General features: G+C 39.5%; 2 protein-coding genes across 3 annotated transcripts; both read right to left on the reverse strand.

Annotated features, from left to right (window-relative positions):
* Positions 1–378: 378 nt before the first annotated feature.
* On the reverse strand, positions 379–5,281 carry eef1a1a (eukaryotic translation elongation factor 1 alpha 1a). 2 transcript variants are annotated; one of them, XM_006783556.2, is made up of 8 exons: positions 5,173–5,281; positions 3,706–3,886; positions 3,344–3,523; positions 2,784–3,080; positions 2,192–2,342; positions 1,772–2,028; positions 1,315–1,549; positions 379–1,189 (listed from the first exon to the last, which is right to left on the reverse strand). In XM_006783556.2, exons 2-8 carry the CDS (start codon positions 3,847–3,849, stop codon positions 1,065–1,067), a joined length of 1,389 nt encoding a protein of 462 aa, XP_006783619.1. In that variant the 5' UTR covers positions 3,850–3,886; positions 5,173–5,281; the 3' UTR covers positions 379–1,064. The 2 variants fall into 2 exon arrangements, with proteins under 2 accessions (XP_006783619.1, XP_006783620.1); XM_006783557.2 differs by having other exon boundaries at positions 3,706–3,889; positions 5,173–5,275.
* A 1,140-nt stretch (positions 5,282–6,421) lies between these two features.
* slc17a5 (solute carrier family 17 member 5) lies at positions 6,422–16,739 on the reverse strand. Its single transcript, XM_006783558.3, has 11 exons — positions 16,560–16,739; positions 15,123–15,319; positions 14,431–14,664; positions 14,116–14,203; positions 13,750–13,836; positions 11,306–11,424; positions 10,132–10,293; positions 9,531–9,663; positions 9,275–9,422; positions 8,811–8,901; positions 6,422–8,274 (listed from the first exon to the last, which is right to left on the reverse strand). Exons 1-11 carry the CDS (start codon positions 16,642–16,644, stop codon positions 8,137–8,139), a joined length of 1,482 nt encoding a protein of 493 aa, XP_006783621.1. The 5' UTR covers positions 16,645–16,739; the 3' UTR covers positions 6,422–8,136.
* Positions 16,740–22,566: the final 5,827 nt, after the last annotated feature.

Here is a 22,566-nt window from a genome sequence, read left to right on the forward strand (position 1 = left end):
GGATGTAAACTGTGAGTGAAAGCTTTTCTGCAGGTCCTATTGCATGTAGTCCTCACGTACGCTATGCTGTGTGTATTGTGTAATAGCACAATCAGTCGGTGAGAGCTGGGCTTATTACTTCCTGGATGATTGCTATTGGCCATAGGGTGAGGCTATAGCCTTCTAAGCTGCTGACTGTGCCTCCAATTTTATAAACTTGATCTTTGTTTGAAATTCTTATTAGTTTCTCTTTTATTTCTATATCAGTAGCTACATCTTGTGGATAGAAATGTGTATTGCAGATATTATGTGTCATATTTTAAAAATCTTAAACTTCAACACAACTGTTGCTCTCACAGCTTTACACAGAAGATGGGAAAAACTGCTAAAGGCAGCACATTTTGGTTGAAATATGTTTAATGTTACAAAGAGGCTCATGCCATCTTACAATAAGGTGCTATAGCTTATGCCAATTTAAACTACAAGTGCAAGTGCAAAATTAGCAAAATGCCAATCAAAGTGCTTTAAGAGTCCACATGTGGACTAGAGTCCTGGGAGGACAATTTTTGACCTTTTTTTGTTTTAAGTTCTTTTTAAAGCTTAAACAGAACAAATTCTCTACTACTCCACTACACAGAAGGACATAGTTATGACTCCTTGCTCCTAGAGAGCGCCATATAGTTGCAAACAAACACTAAAAGCAGGACAACATATAATATCATGTAAAGAGTTCAGAACCTACACTCCATTGAACTAGAGAGGTGATAGGTTGCAGTATCTCTAATTATTAGATGTCTAAATAGCACAGAATGGTGTTTCCATGACGCGAATCAACAGTGCACTTATTTGAAACATGTTGATGTTACACTGTACTTAATGGTAATCTAACCACTGAAATAGAACCAGGAGTGCTGCCTCAAGGACTAAAGATCTAAGTGTTTTTCTTTCCTTCGAATGCTTTTGCGATGCATTGTGATGATTAACCAGTCTTTAATTATTAAGTTGAAGTAGCCAATTCTAGGATGAAGTTGGATGACTGATGTCCTGCCTTGGGAGACCTTGGGGTCGGCAGAGTAGCACAACATTCATTTGTTCCTCTGGGCCTTCTGGGCAGACTTGGTGACTTTACCAGTAGTGGAGACCTTTTTCTCCACACCTTTAATCACGCCGACAGCCACAGTCTGACGCATGTCACGCACCGCAAAACGACCTGCAAAGTGAAGAAGAATAAAAGACGTTTGAGTTCATCATAAAATATCGCATGACTTCAAAGTGGAGCCACAATGCCTTTTGATGAGGGAAGCTCTTGAAACTCTAGGAAGTACTTGAACTCACCAAGGGGTGGGTACTCAGAGAAGCTCTCGACACACATTGGTTTGCCAGGGATCATATCTACAATTGCAGCATCTCCAGATTTTAGGGATTTAGGGTTGTCCTCCAGCTTCTTGCCCGAGCGGCGATCAATCTTTTCTTTGAGCTCTGCAAACTTGCAGGCAATGTGAGCAGTGTGACAGTCCAGCACGGGAGCATAACCTGCGCTGATCTGGCCTGGGTGGTTGAGGATGATCACCTGCAAAGCAAAGGGACAACATCAGTGCCTTATTAATAACCACAAAAAATGCTTTGTTTTTTTTATTTCTAGTTTTTCTGCTGTCGTCTTATTTGAACACATTCTTATCTGCCTTGAGGACTGAGAATATAAATAGTTCTGACATTAGATGGAGATGAATTTGTTAAGTCATGTGCTCGTTCTACTATAATTGGATTTTTTACATCCAAATCTTGTATCTACCTGAGCAGTAAAGTTGGCAGCTTCCTGTGGTGGATCATTCTTGCTGTCACCAGCAACATTGCCACGGCGAATATCCTTGACAGATACGTTCTTGACGTTAAAGCCAACGTTGTCGCCGGGTAGGGCTTCGCTCAGTGCCTCATGGTGCATTTCTACAGACTTGACCTCGGTAGTCACATTGACAGGGGCAAATGTCACCACCATTCCAGGCTTCAGTAATCCCGTTTCCACACGACCTACGGGGACTGTTCCAATTCCTGCAAAAGAGGTCAGAGCAAAGCATATTAAAATGAAAATCAAAGTGTTTCAGTTCTCTACTGAAAAAGGTATCTGGTTTTCCATGTTTTGAAATGTCACAACTATCCTTTATTCCCAAAGTATCTTAAAAGTTTATCCATATGTTATTCGTACACCACTTGCCTCCTATCTTGTAGACATCCTGCAGGGGAAGACGTAGAGGTTTGTCTGTTGGACGGGTGGGGGGCTGGATGGCATCCAGAGCCTCCAGTAGTGTGGTTCCTGACGCATTACCTTCCTTCCTATTTATTTTCCATCCCTTAAACCATGTCATCTAGAGGAAAGAAGGAAAAAATAATAATACACAATTTTATATAGTAATAATTTCAATTCTAAATTAAAATAATAACAGAAAATTTTATTGGTTTCTTAACCTCCGGGACATTTTTTGTCACTTTTTAAATGAATGAATGACACATCTTGATCTTATGAAGAAGTTAATTTAACTAGCAGAAAGTTGCATTTTATTTTTTCCCTAGCTCCCACCACTATGATTCATGTTGAAGAAAAATACCTCTTATTTATATCTATAGCTGCTGAAAGGGAAATTAGAGAAAAAGTTCGCTTTAGATTCTTTGACAGATCATGTTTGAGTTTGTCCAACAGCTGTATTGAGCTACAGCTTTCTATCCACGGCATCAGTCAAACAAATGAATATTCAAATGATGGGCCACATCCTGGCTTTTGCATAACTATGCTTTGTTTTAGTACTTACATTAGGGCTGGGCTCAAGCATGTTGTCTCCGTTCCAGCCTGAAATGGGTACAAAGGCAACCGTGTCAGGATTGTATCCAATCTTCTTGATGTAGGTGCTCACTTCCTTCACGATCTCCTCGTAACGTTTCTGGCTGTAGTTTGGCTCCGTAGAGTCCATCTTGTTGATTCCCACAATGAGCTGCTTCACTCCGAGAGTGTAGGCCAGGAGGGCGTGCTCACGAGTCTGTCCATTCTTGGAAATACCTGCTTCGAACTCTCCCACGCCAGCTGCCACAATCAGCACAGCACAGTCTGCCTAAAAATGCAGTGGATGCAGCTTTAGTAGGATTCCTCAGTAACTTTGAAATACTACCACTATTGGATGCTAATACTGTAATGTACTGTAATAATTTCTATACCAAATTCAACACCTACGATAGTCACTAATGGCAACTGAAATACTTCAATGTAATAGCAAGTGATGCACTCTTGTGTACACAAGCTTGCAAAAGCACCTTAAAACATGCAATACAGAAGCTAATATACTTCATAGTGGCCTAGCATCCTCATGTTACACACCTGAGAGGTCCCGGTGATCATGTTCTTGATGAAGTCCCTGTGGCCCGGGGCATCGATGATAGTCACGTAGTATTTGCTAGTTTCAAACTTCCACAGTGAGATGTCGATGGTAATGCCACGCTCCCTTTCAGCTTTCAGCTTGTCCAGCACCCAGGCGTACTTGAATGATCCTTTCCCCATCTGGGACACAAGCAACACTAACCTTCAAGACTTTTTTGCAAACAATTTAATCCCTTCTAAATTATATAAAACTCAAACAGCTTCTATTGTGTCAATTTCTATTTGATCCGCATGGCTTCTGCCTTAATATGTGAAGAGCGGCGGGCAGTTAAAGAGGTCGTCTTCCTCTCCCGTCTCCTTACCTCAGCAGCTTCCTTTTCAAACTTCTCGATGGTTCTCTTGTCAATGCCTCCGCACTTGTAGATAAGGTGGCCTGTGGTGGTGGACTTGCCAGAGTCCACGTGGCCAATTACCACGATGTTGATGTGGAGTTTCTCCTTTCCCATGATGACCGGAGCTGGCAGAAGTCACGAGGCAGTCTGTCTGCTAACGCCAGGGTTAAGTTACAGTCAGGAAGCAATGTATTCATGAACTAGCTGTTGTGAGTGACATATAGTAAAATGGGCTTGTTGTGAGTGAATAACATATTATTTGATGGTGGAAAATAGCCCAGACTTGTTTGTGTAATTAAACACCATAGGGTTCAACATTATGCTGGCAGAAATTCAAGGTATTGGCTCTGTGGAAAAATACTGGAGTGGGAATCTCAGCTGGTGCAGGAAGAATTTGTAATTACATTAAAATACTGCTCAAAGGAGGAAAGTGAAAGTAACTCGGGCTCAGATTTGCTAAGAAGAAGGCTCTTGATTGTCAGTACGTGTTTTCTTTAGCATCTCAGAAGACTCAGAGGACTAGGGAGGGTATCAGTGAACTGCACAGAACACACAACACTCCTCCCCTTCCTACTCTCTATCCCTCCATCCATCCACACCCCTGCTCTCCTCTTTCACATCCACATGCTTCTCCTGTTCTCACCACTCTGATGTGCACCAACACATCCAGGTAGCTCAGATGATATTTCACAGCACCATCCTCTTTTTCACAGCCACAGACTCAGGACAGCTTCCCTCCCAGCCAGAATCCACCATTTTGTCAGGTCTAGTCTACTAACAGTGTAGCAGCCATTACTCAGACACTGCAGTGCACTGTGCACAGGTTCACGCAAAGGGAAACAGGTACTGTTAAAGACTCTGTGGGGGTGACGGGGTGATGACCCTGAACATTAGGCTTCACACGTGCACTGCGAAGTTTGGTTTAACCAAACCCGTGTGACATATTTAGTCTGAATGCACTCTGCAGCGGGCTGAACGTCAAGTAGCTTAATCCAACTGTAATATGTATCCCCACATGATCTTGCTCAGGTGAACTTAGGGCAAGGACAGTCATCTACATGCGCGCGTTTAACTCATCCTTCACAGATAACGTCACAGCGGCTGCCGCAGTGCGCTTTCACTTCTAAAAGATGATTAAAAAAATAAACCTATAGAAACAGAGGGCGGAGCTTCAGAAAAATCTAAAGTATTGCAGTAAATCTAATGTCTGAAGGAATTAACGGAAATGTCAACCCTCCGCCATGTTCTGTTATCTGCCCGCTTACTGAAGCCTGGATGCGCATTAACTACCAGCCGCCTGTCCTGCATCACAGTATCCCCAACAGAACCGCTAAAAATAAAAACAGGCCCAGATAATTTACTGCTGGCATCAAAAAAAATAAATCGATAAAATAAAATACGTCCACTTCATGCATTATATCGTGTACTGCGTCGTACCTGAGAGCTGGCCGGTGTCAGGTTGGCTGCAGGCGCGGATAGGCTGAGGGGAGACGCTGATCCGGTTATAGCTCGCAGGACAGGCGGGGGTGTTGCGTAATTGCGCGCACTCGCCGTTGCACAGCATCACAACCACGAGTTACCGTAAACGAGTTTATTATAGGGCACAAATATCAGCATCCATTGTCGGACACACCGGCGAGTTAATATGCTCTTTAATGTCTGCAGAAAGCTTCAATGATCGGCAATTCCCGACGCATAACTTAATCGTGGCTTTTCAAGGGAAGGAAAATGGGCATTTAAAATTCAAGACTTTGCATTCATTAATAATTAGCATAGTATACATAAACAAGGCAGTTGTCGTTATTGTTGCTTTGCTATCATTAGTTGACTTTGAGATATCAGGAATGAGTGACAGCTCTGCTCTTAAAGGTTTGCAGTAAGCAGCAGGTGAAGGGCTCACCTTTCCAGACGCTCTCTAGTTGGATTAAAAGACGTTATGTGCTTAACGTCTCTGCCAATTACGTTAAAGTACAGTGGCATTAAAAAAAATAGCAGTTAAACAGAGGCGTTAAATGATATTTCCATGTTTTCACTTCCAGGCAAACGTATATTTAGTTAAGCAGTATCACCTTTTAAGGACAATTGTGTGACTATAGAGAATTGACTTAATGGGTGCAGGAATTGAGGGTTAAAAGCAAACAAAACGGTTAACCTGTGCACCAACCTGACTAATTTGTTTGCCATTTTTTCCCCCATGTTTTTTCTCATGAGTATAACTGGCATTTTCCCTGCTCTAAACCCTCACAAATGTATGACTGGTCCCCAAATGTAATCTACTAATCTTTAGAATAAAACAACTCAAGGCTGAAAACTCAAAGTTTTTTGAGTCTTTTAGGAAATTGGATTGAGAGGATGCTACCAGCTACGAGGGTTAGAAATTAGTATAATCAGAGGGACAGCTCAGGCTGTGTTTTGGAAATGACGTAAGAGGCAACAATAAAAAGTAGAGGATAGAGGAGGTTTGTGAGTGCAGTGAAGGAAGACATGCAGAGGGTTGGTGTGACAGGAAGATGCCAGGTTGAGAAGGAGGCAGATGATGGGAGAGAAAGCAGATTAAGTTGCATAGGGCTCGTTTTTAGGCAACTTTGAGCTACTTAAAATTAAGTATGTAAAACCACATTATTCTTAGTTAATGTGAAAGGTGTTCTAGGAGATAAAGAAATAATACCCCAACACAAGATCTGATTTACACATAGTCTTTATACGACAGCGATTTAAAACATTTCTCTCAAATGTTTTGAAAGAGGAATTTTACAATTTTTACTCAGTACAATTTAGTCCCTTTATTCTCTGTGCAAACAAAGCACAATAACAACTGAAATAAATGAAGTCAGTAACAAAAAGAAATCAAAAGAATGAGCCTGCATTGCTGATCCCTTTTAAACTTAAGCAGTAAGGCACATTATAAATATTCGGAAATTTCAAAGACAAAATGTTAACCTCACAGCTTAGCTTGGATTTACCTCTTAACTGAGATTATGTATGAAAGAAAATTGCACATAATGTATAATATATGCAAATGTGATGAAAAAAAGAAATCTGTCGTTGACACTGAAAGAAGGCGATCACCACACTGACACTTAAAACTTGAAATATGCCTCCATGTGATAAGATTAATCAAAATTTAAAAGTAAACAAACATCCTTTTTAAATCCTTGTAAGATTTAAGATACCTGAGAATTCGGGGAATAATTCAAAGCCATGTCCCTTTATTAATAAGGTACCAAAAGTATGGTATCTTAGTGTTAAGACTGGAGAGATCATAACCCGTGTGACGTTAAATCCTGCTATCTCAAATAAGAGTTGGCTTGTGAACCTGAAAACTCAAGACCACTGCTCCTCTAAGCTGAGCACGTGAGCAATCGTGCACTGCTGACACAGTCTCCGTGCACAGTAAATCAGCGAAATAAAATAAATACACGTATTTACTTTCATTCTAAATTAAGGCTGGATTTTTTTTTTGTGCGCAGCACAGATTTTCTGTGTGGGGAGACCATGTCAGCAGTGTGCGACTGCTCACGCGCTCAGCTTAGAGGGAACTTTGCTCAAGACACTGCACCATATTACAAGTAATCATTAAAAAAAAAAGTACATTTCTCTAAGAAAAAAAGGATAAAATGCTTGGAGACATTTTTAAGGCATCATCCCTAAACAAAGTGTACACTATAGTCATAATGCTGAATTTAAAACGTTTGGGATTTTTAAAATTTAAAAATTCTACTGGCACTTCATTATGGGCTACAAAGTAACAGATTTTTAAAAAAAAAATCTTTTGGTGGGCATCGGTGTGTACTGGATGTAAAACTTAAAGATTTACTGAGGCATTTAAAACTGTCCCTTCTGTAAAAAGGAACCATTGGCTATAGCAGGTTGAATCCACAAAACCACCTACAGTGGAATGATTTTCTTCCATAGCTTATTTATAATGAGTTAATATCTAAAATGCATTATTATCTGTAAATATCAAAGTTGATGTACATTAGCCGACCTTTATAGTTAGTTATGCAGCCTGTAGCTTCATAACTAACTGGCTACATCTTATTACCCCCCCACAAACCAGCAAGCCTGTTTGACTTCATAATAAAAGCTTCATCTGATACTTCTTGGGAATGCATATGTTGATTTCTTCCTCTGAGAAATAATATATTTGAGTAGGTACAGCTACAACATTTTTTTTTTTTTTTAAAATCACCAACATTGGGCTCATCTGTTTCAAGACCATGTACCCACAGCCACATTAAGGAACATCTTTCCAAGATATCATGGCAATTACACACGTATTTGACCATGATGAATAGAGCTAGAACACATCTCTCCCTTAAATTACCCACCAAATGAGCTCATGTTTGAAACTTGCCCACCGGACAAATCTGAAAATTTAACCCGAAAGGGTCTCTTGCCTCAGTCTGCATGATAGAGAGATGTGTGGACAGCCCAGGACTGCACTGTTCCTTTACCAAACACAGCGTAGAATATTGCCCCAAACACGTCGATGGCAGCAGCAATGTAGAAAACAATCTGCCATTCTTCGATGGTGTTCTAGAGGACCATTAGCACAGTTAGTGTTAACATACAGAAAAGGCCTTATTTGATTAAATATCACTACTAAGCTGTTTTATCGTCATGTGCGTGGTGTAAAATGATTACATACGATTATAGATTTAATATCATTTGGATTAACTGACTGAACATAGCATGCAGGTATGTAGTATGCTCTTCTCCGGTCTAACGTAATACTTAGTTATCTTTCTAGGACTATTGGTGCCCCCTATTGGCCAAACCTTAAACACCTTAATCCTGTACTTACTAAACCAATTACAGAGGAAATGAAGCATTATGCTAAAGTAAGGATACCATCTGTCAGGACACCCAGAGTGTCCTCATTGTGTATGAAGCAGCAGCACACTACATATTAAAATCCAATAAAGTTTACTGCTACCATTCATTACCTCTTTACTCGCAGCTATAAAGACACTGTGTACTCTATGTGTATGTTTAATCTAGATTCCAGACTTTACTTTTGAAACAAAAAAAAAGGGCTGGTTAGTTACATCGTTGCTGAACGTGTTTCTTACCTGCTGAGTCAGACCTCTTGCTATGACTGGTCCCACCATGCCAGGGATGGTGGCAAAGGTGTTGGTGATTCCTAGGAGAATACCGGCATATCTAAAGAGACAAATAAAAACATTAAGTCCTGAGTAATAAACCCGATAAAAGCACTATGTAGTACATAATATTGCTACACTGATAATGAAATGTAATTATATTTATAAAAAGACCATTATCTCATGGTCTATGTTGATACCTAAAATTATTATCTTGATAACAAAAGGCCAGAGGGAAACTTCAATATGTCAAAAATATCTGAACCTGAAGATACACTGAATTACACAAATATTTACACATTTATAACCATAATCTCTCATCTTCACAATTAAAATGATTCAAAATTAAAATGACTGAAGTATTATCATTATTATTATCATTATTATTAGTAGTAGTAGTAGCATCCAACAGTTTTCTGAGGTGTCATTCTTACGAAGGAGCAATGTCAAGGTGGTTGATGTTGAAGCCAGATGCCGACACTCCTCCGAGAGAAGAGGAGAGGGTGAGGAAGGTCACAGCCAAGGTGTAGTCACAGCCTGTATAACCTGCTGCCACCAGGAACACTGCAGGCCCAATCATCCCTACACAAACAACACAACTGTGAAGTAGCAATACTGCTAATATTTTTGATGTCAAGAGCCTGCAGTCAGTTAAAAGTCGAGGATTCAGCAGTGACTGTCATGAATTACCAATGACGGTGAAGGACTTCCTGACAATGACGGTGCGGTATTTGCGGGTTTCTCGCAGATAGTCGGCAATTTGGCCGCTCAACACAGCGACCAAAGCACATCCCAAGTAAGGCAGAGCCGACAGAAAACCATTCTGTTGGGAACAGACAATTACAATCATTTCATTACTGGGAGACTTTATTTTTTACTTTTTCATGTACTCTCAGAAGAGAACGATAAACCAAGGTATTGCAGTTAGTCATTTCTATTTTACTGGTTCATCTCCCTGGAGCTCTAAACAAACTAACCTTTTGTCCCAAGTTTAAAGGGGATCTATCGTGCTTTTCTATATTTTCTGTTAAACAATTACTATTGCAATTATGACTTTTCCTATGAAGCATGGCTAAAGTATCAGATATAGAGGTTAGTGTATGTATTTACAATCCCTGTGATCAAAAGGCTCCATAAGAGCTTCATATAAATAATACACATACATTTTTTACTAGGACTCATACTCTAGAGTTCCAGAATTTAAAAAAATTTAATAAAAATCATCTTAAAATGAGAGCAAGTCCTCTTTAAAGTCACTCTGGTATTGATTTAAACTAATGTGGTTTCTCACCTGCTGTATGCTAAATCCCAGGATGTCACTCATGTAGGTTGGCAGCAGAGTGAGGAGGGTGTAGAAGGTCCAGTTGTAAGAGAAGTGAGCCACAACAATGGCCAACACCGGCATCGAAGTCACTATGGATCGCCAGGGGATGTTGCTCGCCGAGGTGGACAGCTGGACCAAAGCGAATGTAGAAGTAGGATGAAGAAATAACAGAAGAAGTTCATTAGAATTTCTTTAAAAACACATCGGAAACAACAACCTTGATGTTCACCAAAGATTAAAGAAAAGATGAAGCTGCGCAAAAATGTCACTGCTGTGCTGATGAAGCTTTAACCTCCTAGGACCTGGCGTCCACATATGTGGACATCACATTTTTGGTTATTTAGACCCAAATACTCTATATCAGGCTCTGCAAGGGCCTGATATCCACTTAGAAGGACATTATACTGCTACTGTTCTATCAAAATTTTAAACCACAGGTGTCGAACTCAAGGCCTCGAGGGCCGGTGTCCTGCAGGTTTGTGATGTGTCCTTGATCCAACACAGCTGATTTAAATGGCTAAATTACCTCCTCAACATGTTTTGAAGTTCTCCAGAGGCCTGGTAATGAACTAATCGTTTGTTTCAGGTGTGTTGACAGGGTGAGGGTGAGATCTAAAACCTGCAGGACACCGGCCCTCGAGGCCTGGAGTTCAACATCCCTGTTTTAAACGAATATCCTCATTTGTGGCTCTTATTTTTCTTAGAAACAAAAATTGGGTAAAAAAAAAAAAATCTGGTAATTCATTGTTTTTACATTCACTGGGCCCCAATATGCCCAAATATCAAAGACAAATTAAAAATGCATGCTGTGGAAGAGTTCGGGTCCTAGGAGGTTAAAGCCCTGCAGTCTATCCAGCCATACTAGGGCTCCCAGCTGCTACATGCTCACCATCGCAGTGCCAGTAATGCAGATTCATGGCAGGTATTTTGACAAGGACAGATAAGAAAGTAAAATGATGAAATACACTGATATTATGTAACATTAGAATCAGATAACTGTACTGGACCGGAAATGCCTGCAAACACGCTGCAGCAAGCACTAAGAGCAATGCAATAAGTGTATATTAAAGCTGCTCTTTAATGCAAGAGAATTTGCTTCTTTTCTAAAATTTACAACCTGTTATCATGTTACTACGGTTACCTCATTCTTGAGCGAGGAGGTGATATAGAGTCTCTCCTGCTCTGATATTCGTGGATGGGTATTCGGGCTGTCAAAGACCAAAAAAGCCCACAGGACGAACCACACCAGTCCGACAGCACCTGAGCAAACCACAAAGCAACACTGGTGACCTACACTCATCCAGCATAAATCCTCCATCATATGAGTGCCTTTATCCAGTAAGCAAATATGTGGAATGTGGTTTGGTTGTCTGTTCCTGAAACTGAACTGAAGTCTGAGTATCTCATTATCTCTGTCTTGCCTTAAGGGACTTTTACATCTGACATATGTTTGGTAGAAGTAAAAGCTCCAAGTAAAAAAGTCAGACCTCAGCATTGTTTCCATTTATGCATACATTTTCTTCTTCCCATGTTCTAAATTGTTGTTTCCACTGTCAAAGAGGAACAGATGCTAGAGACAGCTGCTAAACAGCACTGTGAAGAAGTGCTGACTAATCAACAAACAAGTCATTTGAGTCCAGACTGATACGTAAGAGCCTCTTTAAGGATAACTGACAGTATGTGTTAGGCATTGTAGCATGTTTACATAAGACAAGATTTTTAAAAATTACCTGCAATGTGAATTGAACAGAGTTTTTAAGCAAATTGATCACTGACGATTCACAATACCAACCATTATCAAAGAATGTCATTCTAAATAATAACAACAAACTGACAAATCTGTTAAAAATAACTCACATAAACAAAATATGAAATCAGGTTGAGGTAAAATTTGTACAAAACACCTCTTAGAGCAGGGGTCGGCAACCTGCGGCTCTGCATGGTTTGGAAAAATAAATTATAAGTATTTAACTGAAGTGGATTTTATTTGTGTTAGTTCTTTTTTAAAACTTGTAGTTCTAACTTGGAAGATTATTTTTGTATTTCAAGATCAGAATAAAGTTATATTTTATTATTTTTCGTCGCTCAAAATAAGCGTCACGCTCGTGGAAGCCGGTATACCCGCTGAAACGACGTGCATTTACCGAGACTTTCAGCCCCCGGTAGGCCAAGTATGGAGAAATGTAAGAAAAGAAAAATATCTGAATAAAATACAACATTTAATGATGCCTGGGCAGATTCATTTGTATTTACTTCTGACGAGAGTGGCCTACCAGTATGCCTAATTTGTGGAGTGTCGATCTTCGGATCAACATACGTATGTGAGCAGCTATTCTCCACCATGAACTATGTTAAAAACAAACACCGCTCACACCTCACAGACAACAGCTTACAGTCCTCCGTAAAGGTGAAAGTGACTTCGTACAGCCCCGATCGTACAGCAGACGCTGTGCGCAGAGGTTCAGGAGCAGAAGTCCGATTGTAAACACATCACGGCAGACCCGACGATGTTTACATGAACATGCTCTTCAGCAGATCTTTATTGATCACTTTTCACACACACAGCCGGCTGTAGCTTTCCAGCTCACAGCCCGACACATACAAAAAACAGCATGATTGTGGATAACACTCAGGTACGTCTGCCTCTCCTGCAGCAGCACTGTGGGCCATGCCCCGCTATGCAGATATTTTGAAAATATTTATTTTAAATATTTTAGGAGCATAGTGCTTTTTCCAATTATTTTTTAAATTCTGGTCAAGGCCACGCTGCACTCTGATAGCCCAGAAGGCGAGATAAGGATGACGGCTCACTGTTTTTGTTTGCTAATGGATAAGTTCAGCTTTTTAATTCATTTAAAAGAGACCATCAACTGGTTGACTTTCTTTTTTGTTATTATTTTTTAAATGGTATAAAAGAAAAAAATGGCCTGTATTTGTATAGCACTTTACTAGTCCCTAAGGACCCCAAAGCACTTTACACATCCAGTCATCCACCCATTCACACACACATTCACACACTGGTGATGGCAAGCTACATTGTAGCCACAGCCACCCTGGGGCGCACTGACAGAGGCGAGGCTGCCGGACACTGGCGCCACCGGGCCCTCTGACCACCACCAGTAGGCAATGGGTGAAGTGTCTTGCCCAACGACCGAAACTGTCCAAGCCAGGGCTCGAACCGGCAACCTTCCAATTACAAGGCGACCTCCCAACTCTTGAGTCACGATCAAAGGTTGGGAGGGTTGAAAAATGTGTTCATTACATAAATAAAATTTAATTTTCTCCGTAGCACTTCACGGATTTCATAAGCAACACACTATAGTTGTTTATGCAAAGCATACGGTAAAAAAAAACAATATACACAGCGTTATCTTCATTTTAGATGTCAAAAAGTATTTGCAGCTCCCTGTGTTTTCTTTTCCATAGAAACCGGGTCCAAATGGCTCTTTGGGTGTTAAAGGTTGCCGACCCCTGTCTTAGAGCAACTACCGCACAAAGTAACTGTGAGACTAAGAATGATTTTTTTTTCCTTTAAAACAAATCTTCCTAAACTCGACTGTCAATAGAATAATTTACATGTATTACCAAATATATAGAAGACATAGGTCCAGTCCAGGTAAAAGATGATTTCACCAGATACAGGAAGACTTATTACTGTCCCCAGCTGTGCTCCTGGGAAGAGAAAAGAAGTAGGTTTGTGTAACTACTGAAGAAAGAACAAACAGAAAGTGGCAGGTGGACATGAATAGTTAAAGGACAGATGCTGGTCTGCAAGCGAAGCCTAAGCCCAGCAGCTTAAATATTCATGATAAAGGTTAGTGTTCATATTTTACTTAATGTAATATGTTTCAAGTGATTAGCTGAAGACTGAAGTTTTAAAAAAATGCATAAAATAGGCTAAAAGTGCAATTTGTCTTTATGTTGACAGTCTAGCTCTTGCTGCCGTCTTACCAATGTAGGAAATGGTGAGAAGTCGGCTCCTCTCCAGAGGTGGGGCCCAGGCTGCCCACATGGTGTACATTGCTGGGAATGTAACACCCTGAGGACAAACACAACAGGAACAGTAAGAGAAGTGCACAGATGACACTTAAGCATAGCCAAATATTAGCTTAACTATTCCTGGAAACCATTTTAGGACTGTCACATGAATTTTATTGCCATTTGCAAATCTTATGGCTGCAGCACAGATAGTGATTATGGTTCATAAAACAGGTCTGCACAAATGCATTCAGCTCCGTTTTCAACATCTTCATTCTGATCCCCTACCTCGCCAATCCCCTCCAGCACTCTGACAGCAATGAGGTAGCCTGCACCCAGGTCAGCAGCCACAGGGGTAAGCAGTGTAAAAATTACAGTCCCCAGGATCCCAAAGCCCATCAGCCATTTTGGTCCAAAGCGGCCAGCCAGGTAGCCCCCAGGGACTTGTGTCAGGATGTACCCGTAGAAAAAAGAGCCCAGGATCCATCCCTGTGTTTCTGAGTCCCAGTTGTAAACACTGGCCTATGAGGGGATAGATTAGAAACTTTAGGACTTCAGGGCTTAGGATATTGATATCATGTCAATTCAAGACTTACAAAGTACTGAGTCTAGGATGCCAACTACGTTTCCCCATTCACATAATTCTGCCTAATGTATGTTATTTTCCTACAGACAGACATGAATAAAAATAAGGAGCCTGCAAATAATAGTAACTCCTTAACTTTAAAATCTTATCAGTAAAATCAGTAAACTGTTACCTCTACATGTACATGAAATTATACACCAAAAGACTGACTTTCACTGAGAATCCAACAGGTCTATATAACTGGTTTGCATTTAAATCTAACTTCAGGACCTAGAAAGATTTTAGGTGGCAAACATACTCCCAAGCTACATTGTTACTTTATTAAAATTGACTAAACATATGGAGGACACACTTTAAAGTGGGATTAAATAGCTGCAGTCAAATTTCGGCTCACCGTGTGATTGTGTTTGCGAACTGCAGGGTTGGCATGGCCAGGACACACTGTGCCACTGTGGTTGGGGTTTGATTGGTGGGTGTTGTTGAGCATGTCCACCATCGCCACACTGAGGTTTACCCTCAAGGAATAGACTACAAAGAAGCCATAAGAGGAAAGCAATGCCAGGCCGTAGCGTGATGAACCGCATGCTGGAGCTGAGGGACAGAAACGACAGCAGTGTGAATCATCTGTTTGCACGTATGGTCTGTGTATTAATACTACAATATCACAACATCTGTGTAACAAAAGGAACACAACATAATCCTAATAAGTCAAATCTCAAAAAACTTTCATATTTTTATGTTGTGCTTTTGTATTATTATAATTGAATTTGGTTATCCTTTAAGTAATGATTTTAATTAGTTTATTTTAAATAAATAATATCAATTTCTAGCATTAGCATGTTGATAATGCATCATGATACATTTCTGCATTGGTATCCTGTCTCAGCCCCATCTGTAAGTCAACTCTAATAATACCATCAAATCTCAAAATTCTAAGTCTTATTTTCATAACTAAGCTACTCTGGATTCAGTAGGTTCCCCAAGGTTGCTTTGGCTGAAAGAATGTAGCAGCCGGGATTAAACCATCAACCTTAAAATGAGTAAATGACAAGTCAAACCTAACAACAACGTTAAAGCTCTCAAACTTGTAGCACAACCTTATTTTCATAACTACACTTCACCATTTAATCAGTCTATTTATTTTGCATACAGTACAACTACCTCCTGACACGACTGATAGTACACACCACTGTCACTGTTAAAATGGGTCTTCTTTATCCAGCCGATTGAACCTATCCAAAATGATACAGAGCTTATTTCAGTAAATCCTGTTTACATTTGGCAAACCTAAACTTGCCCTGTCAGTTCTGTCAGGACTGTGAGTTCACTGCATGCACAGTTTCTCAGAGCTGAACCACTGGATTAAATTAAAACCCGTTTTTCCTTCGAGCTGATTGTGGGTATGCAGGTATGACATGACTCATATATCAGAGACATGTCTCATGATACGATTCCAGGGCAGACGTCCCTAACCTTGTGACCGATGCTCATTAAAAGATAAAGTGCGTTTACACACAGGTGTGGATGACCAACTTAAAGGTCTTAGATGGCAAAATACTATGAACACCTAAAAATGCACACTCAGCTGGTGAATTCAGTAAATCAACCCTTCTATAATGACAGCTGTGTTAGTGACGACTCTAAATTTAAGGTTTACACTACAGTCAGACATACCGGCCACTTCAGCGATAAAATTGTGCTGTTCAGGTTGTTAGTATGTGTCTTTCCTGCCTCTTCCCAGTTAATCAGCGCGGCTTCTTACAAACATATGCTGCACAAAACGACCGAAGCGCCCGCATTGTTAGCTGAATGCTTTGTTTGTTTCTTTCACCTTTCTGGACTTCTTCTTCGCGTCCCCGGCGAATCAGCGGAGTCCTCTGCTCGTCGACCTCCACGTCCGACCCGTACCGCTCCATTTTTTTAAATGTCAGCTCTTAGTTGGATTGCTTTACCGCATCACAAGCTGAAAGCTAACTTCCCTGGAGCCTGTCAGCTGAGCTCGACTCGGCGACTACCCGTCACGTGACGTTAGTCACCGGACCGGAAGAGATCGTTTTATTCAAGTGAAGGTGCTGAGGAGGCGCTGTAAAAAAAACTTTCAGCAAGAGTGTCAAACTGAAATAAATAAATACATCATTAAATAATTGACTAAACTCGAAATAAATAATACATAATAAATTATTTACAATATCAGGTCATTTTAATTTTTTAATTTTTCAACAGTAACGTTTTGACGAAGCCGGTGCGTTTCCGGCTGAATAATTTTTAGACACCACAATGACATTTCTTTTTAATATAAAAAAGAAATGTAGTCAAGTCGACTTATTCATGGTTGAATATGCATGATGTTACACTAAGAGCCATCGAAAAGGGAAGTTGACTTTTTCAGTCGTATTTCATCCAAAAATAAATACTCTTGCCAACATTGAAAATACAAATATTAAACAGTAATATTAAAACAGATTATGTATCAGTTTCTGGTACTTGAATCCACACATGAATGATTACCCAGGAATTTTAAGTTATCTTCTTTGTTGATAACCAGTGGTTATCAATGATAAGCAAGGCGCTCTGAGGAAGTCAGTCTGTTTCAAGCTGATGATACAGCATTTTAAAATACCACAATCACGCTGGAATAGGTGGTTACAAATATGGGCATGGACATTTATTCAGGATTTGTTTAGTTTTAATAAAACACCCTCAGGGAGCACATCACCATACATGCATATACTCTCGCAAATGTCTTCATGTAAATTAAAATAAACAGGAATTGCCCTTAATTTTAGTCTGTGTCACTGTGTTCCGATTTGTTAATTTTTTTTTTTGTTCAAACTAAGTTAACATGAATTGTGTTTTTGTTGTAATGCCTGCTCTGAACTTCTTATATCTTGCTGGTGACAAATACCACACAAACATCATAATACCGAAGAAGATAAATAACATCTAAACTAAAATAGACATTTTTCAAGTAATAAAAGCTACATAGAAACAAGCATCTAATGTGAATCTAATCTGAAAACAAACTAATCTAAAGTAGACTGAAAAAAATGTAATTAAGTTAAATAAAGCTTTAAACTAATAATAAAATCTAATTCTGAATGATTTGTTGTCGGTTCATAGGCCATATACAGCCCCAATCTGATTTCAAGAGGGCTGACCTATAAAAAACAACCATCCAAATGATCTGTTTAAGAGCAAATAAGTTATTCTTAATACATGGCCTTCATTAACAAAACAGTAAAACAGGCTAAGAAAAATGATGTTACATCTTCTGTTCACTTTACTCATAGTCTACTGTCAGTGGCACGAAACCTTTATCTGTAGTTTTTTCTGTAAGTAACCAAAATAATGGGGTTGGTAACGTCTCGCACTGATTCTCACAGTGATGGCAACGACACATGCCTTTTTTTTTTACACCTCATGGATCATGTGATAAATCACATAAATAACAATGGGTCAGCAACCCTCAGGACAACCTTCAAAGGGAACCTCCACTGCAACCTGGGACCCACTAACCTTTTGACACGAAAAAACCTCTTGGATGAGAGGTGCACTTTTTTAAAACTCCAGATTCCTTCTTTTTTCAAGCTTTTAAGGCTAAATATGTATACAGTTAAACCACTTTAAAGCACTTTACACGTAAAGCACAATTTAGACTCACCAATAAACTTATGGACTGTGGGAGGAAGCCAGTTTGCAGCAATAGCATACAAACTACAACACAGAAAGGCCCCAGCCAGGGAACCAGGCAACATTGCTAGCTAGTTATTATTATTATTTAATTACAGGTTTAAATATGATAATGTATGAAACATAGCTAAACTATATTAAGGTAGATTAGTAAGTTTATTTGTTTTAGAAAATCCAGTTTATCACTGATAAAGCTAAGATCAAATTGATTTATTGCAGGAGAAAACAGGTTTGCTGTAGACCAGTGGCAAATAGTGTTTGCTAAGTAAAGTAAGTTTTTGTATGCAGGCAAAAATCTTTTTATTCATTGTCACATAAAAAGGAAGACGTACGCTGGCAGTTTATTTACTTTTTCTGCTTTTCTTATTTAAGTATTTTTGCTGCTGATACTTGATCATACTTAAGCATTTTTTAAAAGGTTGTGTTATTTTTACTTCCACCAATGACTGTTTAGTAATATCAGGCTATTAGTTTGAGGCATTGTCATAGTGCAAGATGTTTATAATAGTTTAGAGGACCAAAACTGCAAGTATGACTGGATTAACCTGCCTGGGACTCTGGAAAGCAAATACACCGTATAGTTCCTTCCTCTAAGGACAAAGATATATATATAAAGTGTAGTGAAGAACCATTAACAATTACTGAAAAGAGCAGCTTGTTAACCACCGGTTCAAAACCTGGATACTTTTTTACCTATTTCTCAGTTTGAGTGTTTTTTACATAGATGCCCAACCGCTTCTCATTCAAGATAAAAACTCCCATATACCACATGCAGTCATGGTAAAAAAGCAAGTGCACCCTCTTTTAATTCTAAAGTTTTACATGTCATGACACAGTGCTTCCTTACAGAAGCAGGATGATGCAGACAGATGCTGATGATTAAGTGCAGTTGACTAAGTGACCATTAGCAAGTGTGACCATGCATAGTAAACTTTGGGCACTTTGGAGGCCTGAAGCTGGGAAAGATTATAAAGCCATTTTAAACACTTCAAAGTCCATCATGCTACAGTGAGATGGATTGTTCACATAATCAAGCTTTCTAAGCGTGAACATCCTTGCAAATTCAACCCAAGGCCAGAGAAACTACAAAAAACGCTTCCATCTCAGACTCTACATGCAACAGTTACCATGTTAAATGTTAGAGTTAATGACTGCAGAACTAGAAAAAGGCTGACAAAAAAGACTGAACAAGAATGGTTTGTTTAGAACGGTCGCCAGGAAGAAAAGACAAGAATCAATGTTTTGCAATGGCCCAGTTAGAGTCCAGAACTTATCTGATTGATATGCTGTGGTAAAACTTGTATGAAGAGCTGTGTACGAATGATTGCTTGCAAGTCTCAACGAACTGAAGCAACATTGAAAAGAAGAGTCATACAGCCATGATACAGTCATACAGAAAACAGTTAATTCACGTTATTGCTGCTAAATGTGATTTTACTGCTGAATTGTGGGGTGCATTTAGTATTTTGGCTTGTTTTTTGTCAAATAAATAACAATACAGGGTAATCTATAATGTTGCTGTTCACCTGAGGTTGTGTTTAAATGTTGTTAGAACCTGGTGAGGACCAGATGATTTTTTTTCATTATGTCCCGATACACAAAAACCTTAGAACTGAAGGAGGACATACTCTCTTTTTACCATGAATGCATACACATGTTAGAGAAATTAAATTCTAGCATTTGTGAGGTTGTGCAGCAGTTGTTTTGCCCAGATAATAATCTAACCTCAGTCAGTTATCACAACTAAAGAGTTTTTTCCATCGTGCTCCTCATTGATGGAGTCTCTTATTCTATTAGAGTCAGACGCTGGACACAACAGCTTGCTTATTATTAGTGCCCGAAAAAAGTTTTCCAGTTTTTGTGCTGTAATCCCTGCATCAGACAAACTAATGTAAAACATATGAACATAAAAAGGTCAAAGAAGTAGTTTCCTTGCACAATAAATATGACAATTGGAGGACATTATTTTTTCAGATCAATACCAAGAAACATTTTTCTAAAGAAGATCATCCTGTGATGATGGCTCAGAGCTATCATCACAACATGATGAAACCTGTCCAAGTTCGAGATAAAAACCATCAAAGATTGCATTAAAACATAATCCAATCCCCAAAACCAAACATGTTTCATAGACTGCTGTATCACGTGACTTTCTGTACATTTACTCAAATTAATTGTCATTACACAGAGGAGACACGCTAGATTTCAATATTAAAACATGAGATTCGTAACACTTGAACTTTAAACTTTTGCTTTGTGACACTGCAAATAAATTGATTTTTAGGGTCCAGTTAGCAAATCATTAAAATGGCATTTTCTCCAAACTCAATTATTGGTGAATAAAACAAGTTCTGTTTTGTTTCTGTGTAGAGAGGAATAAACATTACATTCCCCGTCCACATGCTCACATGTAACCACAGAATCAGATGATGTGTGGGAAGGATGTAACCTTCAAACACAGGTTTGTTGTTGAAATGAGGAGCAGCTGAGCTGTTTGTCTCCAGGCTTTGTTGTTTCCGACACAGAGAGCGAGAGAGAAAAGAAAGACAACCGTACTGTCTGTGTGACAAGAAGCAGACGGTCATGAAGACAGACTTACAATACGGTGATGTCACAGCGCTGACAGGAGCACAAACACAGGCTCGTGTCAGCAAAAAGCTGTGACGCTAAATATGAGGTGAACAAATGTTGTACTTGGAAGTTAAACAGTTGTTGATGAGGTTAAGGTTTTGCATAATAATTTTTTTATGTCAACAATTTACCAATTTTACAGTTTTAACCAGAATTGTAAGAAAAAAATAATATAGATAGATAGATAGATTTTTTTTACAAATCAAGTTAAAACTGTAAAATTGGTAAATTGTTGACATAAAATAATCTAAAAATATAAAATAAAATAATCTATTATGCAAAACCTTAACCTTATCAACAACTGTTTAACTTCCAAGTACAACATATGTCTGTGAAGGTTCTCAGTCATCCATCGTAGTCAAAGGAGCTTGCAAAGAAAAGCGTCTGGACTTCTTTAAGTTGCTTGAAGACGTTTCACCTCTCATCCGAGAAGCTTCTTCAGTTCTAAGGTCAAATGGTGGAGAGTCCCAGATTTAAACCTAGTGGGAGTATCCCCCCAAAGAGGGACAAAAGGACCCACTGATGATCCTCTAATTGCCTGAACCAAGGTGTGAAAATGGGTGTGGGTCCCAATCAGCCAGGGTTTTGGGTGAGCTCATTGTGAAACCTGGCCCCACCTTATCATGCGAATTCCTGAGGTCAGATGGCCCAGGGTGTGAGTGGGCGTTAAAGCGTCTGGGAAGGGATCTCAAAACTGGATTATAGATGGCAGACAGTTGGTGTCGTAAACCACCACCTCTGTTCAAAGATGGTCGCTCACAGTGGACATAGATGGCTTCTTTCACTCCTCTTTCAAACCATCTGTCCTCTCTGGTGGTGATGGTTTGAAAGAGGAGTGAAAGAAGCCATCTATGTCCACTGTGAGCGACCATCTTTGAACAAAGGCGGTGGTTTCTGACACCAACTGTCTGCCATCTATAATCCATACTCCCACCTAGTAGTGATACTCCCACTAGGTTTAAATCTGGGACTCCCCACCATTTGACCTTAGAACTGAAGAAGCTTCTCGTATGAGAGGTGAAACGTCTTCAAGTAACCTAAAGAAGTCCAGACGCTTTTCTTTACAAGTTCCAAGTACAACATTTGTTCACCTCATATTTAGCATCATTATATTATATATATATATTATACATAAATATATAAAGATCACTGTCCAGAAGAGCACAGTCCTAGGAACAGCAAAGATATTGTGCAGGACCCTCAAGCTCCCAGGCCTCACTGTTTTGTGAGCCAAAAAGCCCCTCAAGGGTTGGTTGAGACCAAAATGGAGCTAAAAATTAAGTGAATAAAAGATATACTGTAGCGTACTTATAGGTTTAAAGCTTTTGCCCTCCCCCTAAGTGGTCTTTTAAAAAAGGAGTAGAAAAGACACTTTATTAGAACTGGCCTAGAGTGAGACCATATATTGCACGAGACTACAACACTACTTCCAGCACCTATAAGCACCACAACAACTGGAATGTCCATTTCAGGCGTTCTCTGTTTAGTGCAGCTGTGTAAACCATCCTCATTAGCAA

The sequence above is a fragment of the Neolamprologus brichardi genome, chromosome 13 (assembly GCF_056152115.1).
Source record: "Neolamprologus brichardi isolate AB-2024 chromosome 13, ASM5615211v1, whole genome shotgun sequence".
Classification (NCBI taxonomy): Eukaryota; Metazoa; Chordata; class Actinopteri; order Cichliformes; family Cichlidae; genus Neolamprologus; species Neolamprologus brichardi.